Source organism: Halyomorpha halys, unplaced genomic scaffold (assembly GCF_000696795.3).
Source record: "Halyomorpha halys isolate HHAL.00 unplaced genomic scaffold, Hhal_1.1 Scaffold1407.1, whole genome shotgun sequence".
Classification (NCBI taxonomy): Eukaryota; Metazoa; Arthropoda; class Insecta; order Hemiptera; family Pentatomidae; genus Halyomorpha; species Halyomorpha halys.
Genome location: NW_027109187.1, coordinates 67,426 through 73,649, shown reverse-complemented (window position 1 = coordinate 73,649; position 6,224 = coordinate 67,426). Strand labels below are relative to the sequence as shown.

Sequence of the window (6,224 nt, the reverse complement as noted above, 5' to 3'; positions counted from 1 at the left end):
ACATGTTTGGACCGCTGTAAAATACTAGATTTATTGGGTTCAGTACATCTCTGTATTTACATTCGATCGGCTAATCCCCTCAGTCAGCTGACATCGAAGTAACAGCTGACTCAGACCATAATAAATTCTCCACCAGTTTACGAACAATCCTCGTAAACTAATACTATACAATATAATAACATAGAAAACAAAAACAATAAAAATAAATTCCTACATACATATCATTGTAAAAACTCACAAGCTCCCTGAAATAAATGCTGTATACATAATTTAAAGAGTAAAATAAAACAACTCTTCATACAATACATAAATAGGCTAAAATGAACATAAAACTATATTTACAAAATTCAAAATGTAAGGTTGAGTGGAACAAGGTAATCAGCCATTTCTGGCACAAATCTCTGATAATAATTTAAAGTTCCCAGCAACCCTCCAACTCCCTTCACATCCCTAAGCACTGTCATCTTCCATATAGCTGCGACTTTGTCAGTGTCGAGTTTAATTCCCTAGTTTAATAAACCCTGTAACGATGTGTATGGAATGATTATATGCCGCTATAGCCTTAGGCATTACTACATCCGGTTCTAATCCCTTGTCGATCTGATATAAGCGGAAATGGTCACTCAACATGCTATGAAGCCACTCTATGCTTCCTCTGCTCTTGAGGTGCCCTGGAGGTTCTTCATTTCTGTTCGAAACATAGCATTGTCAAATTCTCAGCCTGAATCTGATAAGATAAGCTCTGGAATTCTGTAGAATTGGAACCACAATCAGAGAGCTACCAACACTGCTTCCGACAACTTGTCCTGCACCTGAGGCGACATAGCCGCCTTACTGAAGAGATCAATTATGATAATCTATTTAAATCCTCTCCATGTGAAAGTGTCAACCTGTAGATCGTTGAGCGTAATATGCGGTAGGTATCTCCTCTTGTCTCTCTTCTGGGGAGTGTCTGGCATACTTTGTGTGTAGACTAATTTCGCAGTTTCCTACAACTTTTGTGATTGTCTTCTTCATCCCCCACCAAAAGTACCTTCTCTTTAATGCTTGCAGGGCCTCCGAGATGCTGCGGTGATTTGTTGAGCTCTGATGATATACTAACACCATCAGCTTGAATCGGGCGAATGTCCTGTCCATTCCTATGTGTTTATCAGGCCATAGCCACTTGATCTTCTCCTAAACGGTTTCATTCCCAATGCACAGGTGACACTTTTCACCAGGCTTGGAAGCATTATTCAACGTTTTACAGATCTGGTCGTTTTCACGCCAGGCTGCGACCAAATCGTTGTGATATTACTCCTCCCATACTTGTTACACTCAACTCCGACTAATCCAGTGGTTCTCGTCTTTCATATAATCCGTCGCCTCTTGTCATTGATGATGTCTTCAACTTCCTCCATATCTATTGGTCTTCCTTCCTCAGAGCTCTTATTGCACGAAGATTCCTCCCTATTGTCTTCCTCCGCCACATTCTGTCCATCTTCCTCTCTCGGTGTCCATTTTTATAGAAACTGTTTCACTCCAGACGGTTCCTCATTGTCTTCTTCCAAGGCATTCACAGTTATGGCTCAATCACTACCAATCAGCTACCACATTTTCTTTGCCTGGTTTATATGTGATTTCCATATTGTACTGTCCCAATAACTCCTTCTAATGCATAATTCTGGCTGAAGACTCCTTCAACTTTCCCACCCATTGCAGGGCCTATGGTCCGTGTGTACTTTAAACTTTATCCAGAACACATAGGGTCTTAAGTGGTTAACAGCCCACACTATTCCTAAGAGCTATCGTTCCAGCGCACTGTATCTGGTGTCAGTCTCTGTCGGGCGCCTACTGGCGTACGCCACTGAGCAATCTCCTCCTTCACCCACCTGAGACAACACCACTCACAGCGTGTACTCACTCGCATCTGTAGTGATGGTGAATTGTCGAGGGAAGTCTGGGAAAGCAAGGAACGGCTCCTACTGCAGCTTCTCCATGCACCGCCTGATATAGTCTTCCACTATCAGAGTGATGATCACCATCAGAGTGATGATCACCTTCTTGCCTTTCTTCAAAAGGTTGGTGAGTGGGACGAGATAATCAGCCATTTCTGGCACAAACCTCTGGTAATAATTTAAAGTTCCCAGCAACCTCCGAACTCCCTTCACATCCCTAAGCACTGCCATCTTCCGTATATCTGCGACTTTGTCTGTGTCGGGTTTAATTCCTTCCCTGGAAATTGTGTGGCCCAAAACATTTATTTGTTCCTACCCCAGCCATTATTTCTCTCCCGATAATTTGAGCCCAAATTGCTTAATTCTCTGGAATATGCGGTGTAAATGCTGCACGCGTTCTTCTTCATTCTTACTGAACACTAGGAGAACATCCACATAAATCTAACATACAGATTCGTCAATTCCCCTCAAAAACTTATGGATCTTAACGCCTGTGGGTATCTTTTCTCTTTCACAAATGTCACTCTGTCTTGTTTTAGTAAAATCTCATGGACCATCCTCCTAGTCGTCCCGAGCATGTCCCCTTCTTTAAAAAAAATATCTTCAAATTCCCTTCTAAGGCTTCATCTCCAGTCCTTGGTCTGGTTGATTGCTGCAACATGAGTACCCGCATTCTTCCGCTGAAAATGACATTTGTAAATTTTAAATCTTCCATTTTCCACTGCTATTCCTAACCCAAGCTCTCACCTTCCCTAGCAGGTCACATCCCACAGTTACTTTGTTTTTCTTAGGCATACCTCCTACGATTTTTCCCAGCAAGTTTTCCATACTAAATCCCCTCCATGTTAACTCTATCTCCACCTCTCAACGGCCACCCAGGGTGATTAGTTTACACTGATATTCCTGAATTTGGTGAGTCTTCTCTCCACAGCACAGCTTTTCAAGGGGTTCTTGGCACATGACGGTGTTGGAATTGCCAGTGCCCACCAGGCACCTCACTCCTGCTATCTTTATTATAGGCAGACCACTGCTCTTCTCCCTCACTTAATAATTCAACAGTGTTCAGTTGCCCCTCTGCTGACATCCCCTTCAGATGTCTTGCATCTTCCTCTCTCCTGTTCTTCACCTCCATCCGCCTCTGTTCCCTTGTTTCCATCCTCCTATTTCCATTCTTTCCCCTTGACTAACTCCGTTCCATGGCTCTCTAGCTTCTTCTTCGGTCTACGACGTTCCCGATGCTTCCGGGTATTTACCAGATGATCTACTCAACCTCCAATTGCTTCTCCGTATCTGCTGGGCGCTGATCACCATTGGTTCACCCCCCGCCTAAATCTCTTCTTTGGTACATGTATGGTCACTGTTTGGCAATGTGCCCCTCATTTCCGCATTCAAAACACCTTGTGCATGACAGTGGGCCACTAAGCGCCCTACTTTCCTGCAACCATGGCATTTTCTGTCCTCACGGTGCCTGCTGCTTCTTGGTTTTATCTGCCTCCTTTCGGTGGTTGAAGCTGTTTCCTTTCCACTACGACGGTTTTCATTTCTTCTCCATAGAACTAGATTAGTCCTCGGTTGATAGTAAGCAACTCTCATCCATCCTGTTTCTAGTATTTCCATACGGGACTCTTCCTCTCTGGCACTGGTGTCAATTGGCGCGAACTCTACGAAGAAGAGTTTTCTTGGCATTCCCTTCTTCCCCAGTTCTTTTGTCAACTGAATCTTTAGTACATTGGATAGGAATTGTATCTGACCCTGTACCTGGATTGTCTCCATCACCTCGCTGAGTTTATCGGCGATTCTGTTGTAGCGTGCCAGGAATTCATCGGCATACTGCCCATTTGACTGTCTTAGTTTCTTTGTCTCCCAAATCATCATAAATATGTCCTCTTCTGGGGCCATGTGGTTGCTGTAAGGACCTTAATCCAATCTAGCATCATGGCATGAGCTTACGCTAAAGAAACTTCCGTTAGTGGCTGAATTTCTTCTGGAGGTGGGTTCCCTTCAGATAAAGGTGGTTCGCTGCAGCTTGTGGTTGGTTATTTTGGTTCCAACCCTCCAGGTTCAGAACTGCTGCTCTCATGATTCCATTACTGGCCATATTTTTATAAAATGAAAGGAGGCGACAAAATCAAAACAAAAAAATAATTCTTCTTGAAAACAAAAATTACTCCGGTATCTAAAAGTTCTGGGTTTTGGCACCACTTAAGTATCGGCGAAAGTAAAACTAAAAAAAAAAAAAAGAGAGGATGGAATAAGATATGACACGCTTGGACTGCTGTAAAATACAGGCTTTATTGGGTGTGGTACATCTCTTTATATAAGTTCGATCAGCTGATCCCCTCAGTCAGCTGACATCTTAAAAAAAACCTAGCCAATTATAACAAAATAAAACTAAAAGAAAAATAATACTCGTCATTTGTATTCTATCTATTTTTTTTTTTTTTTTTTTTTTTTTATATCTCAACCTCTATATCTCTCTGAAGTTAAACTAGCTTGGACATACTTTTTGAAAGCTGATAAAATAAAGCAACTTTTATGAAATCACCATGAATGTACCTTGAAAATACATTGAGTGAATTCTGCTATGTAATTAGGAAAATTATTCATTTTTTCTTCTTTACTTAGCTTTATATGCTATGATCGTCTAACAAAGCAATATTTTCCTATAAATTGTTGCTATCTTATGGGAAATTCATCCGACAATCTTAATAAGGTGACAAAAGTTGAGAAATCTTTGGTTACATTAGAGAAATTCGGATTTTGATGAGAAAAAAACTGTGGTTGTCTGGAAAACTCCTAAAAAAATCATATCTCAACAAAGGACAGATAGGAAGGTGAGATTAGTGGCACTGAACTACATTCTTGTTAAACTAATCTCTCCCTTAATAACTAACATCTCATGAAACAACCTATCCACTACTGAAGAAAACTTAAAAATAAATTAATTTATAAATATAGTTTAATCTGATCTGACCTTATAAATTAGTTCTTCTGATGGTACATTTACATCATCTGAAGACAAAAATTTGGCTAATTCATCAGCTGGCATCATCAAAAATTCCTGACTAGCCATTACATCAATGAAATGTTCCTAAAAAAAAAAAATTATTTTCCAAAACTATAAACTGACATTTCATTAAAATAACATACACTTTTGATGAACACAATTAAAAACCACATATGTTAATTTATAAAAATTTAAATATAAGAAGATGATCAGAGTTGTGGTCAAAAAAGAACAAATAGTTTGTTTAGAAAAAAAAAAAACTATTTTGCGGTTTTTAACCTGGAAGCTTTGAACCAAAATAGGATCCAGAACTTACCTCCCATGGAGGTGACTCCTCCACCCCCGGAGCTAGACCCACTACCAGAAGAGTCTCTAGTGGGAGCCCATATTACAACACTTGAGTGGGTAAAAGTATGCACAGCAACCGCCCAGGACTTGAGGAAGGCCGTTTCAGACCTTGAACGGTTTACCGGAGAAATAGGAGAATTGAGCCACTTCATTAAAGGGGGTGACCGACTAATAAGCCGAATTGAAGCGAAGTCTATCGAAAATTTAATCGATAGCGAAGATGCAGAGACATTAAAAGCAGCGGTCGTTTGCAGAGTAAAAAGAAGCATCCTCAACCAAATTCAGGCCGATAAAGAGACCCCTTGGAGAGTAATCAAGGAAAGATTAAAGAAGGCGTTCGGAGGAGGACGATGGGCCCCAGAAGAGGACATATTTATGATGATCAGGGAGACGAAAAAACCAAAATAGTCTAGTGGGCAATATGCCGCGGAACTCCTGACAGGCTTTAAAAGAATCCAAGATAAACTCAGTGAAATGATGGAAACAATCCAGGTATTTATCCTAGCTAAAATGCCTCATTGTATATTATTGTTGTAATATTCTGTTTGTTTTTTTGTATCTTTTTAGCCCTGATGATGCCCTGCAAAGTGGGGCGAAACGTCGGAAAATAAATAGTTGTAAACTATTTTGAGGAGAAGATGGTTGAGGGTGCGGTCAATGAAAAACACAAATAAGTTTGATTAACTTATTTTAATGTGCCAACGTTTCGGCTAGAGTTTCTAGCCTTCTTCAGGGCTAAAGATAACAACCACAGTAAGTATAGAAAAATAAAAAAATAAATAAAAAGGAAGTATAAACAGAATAATTTTACACATAAAATGAATAATTTTACAAAATAGAATTAATAAAATGAAGTGATGAGAGAAGCGGGAAATAAAATGTATACATAGGTAATTGAAAAAGTGGGTAAAATAACATAATTAAGGAAATGA

At 40.0% G+C, this 6,224-nt stretch overlaps 1 protein-coding gene across 8 annotated transcripts in view; it reads right to left on the bottom strand.

Moving 5' to 3' along the window:
- LOC106689602 (kelch-like protein 4) overlaps nucleotides 1-6,224 on the bottom strand; it is an 84,649-nt gene that overhangs the window by 37,181 nt on the left and 41,244 nt on the right. For all 8 annotated transcript variants that reach the window (XR_010843419.1, XM_067047373.1, XM_067047377.1 and 5 more), the window contains one exon: nucleotides 4,912-5,028. Coding sequence is in view for 7 of the 8 variants with exons in the window: in XM_067047373.1 (XP_066903474.1) it covers nucleotides 4,912-5,028 (117 nt within the window). In the remaining variant the exon portion in view is untranslated. The remainder of the gene's footprint in view (nucleotides 1-4,911; nucleotides 5,029-6,224) is intronic.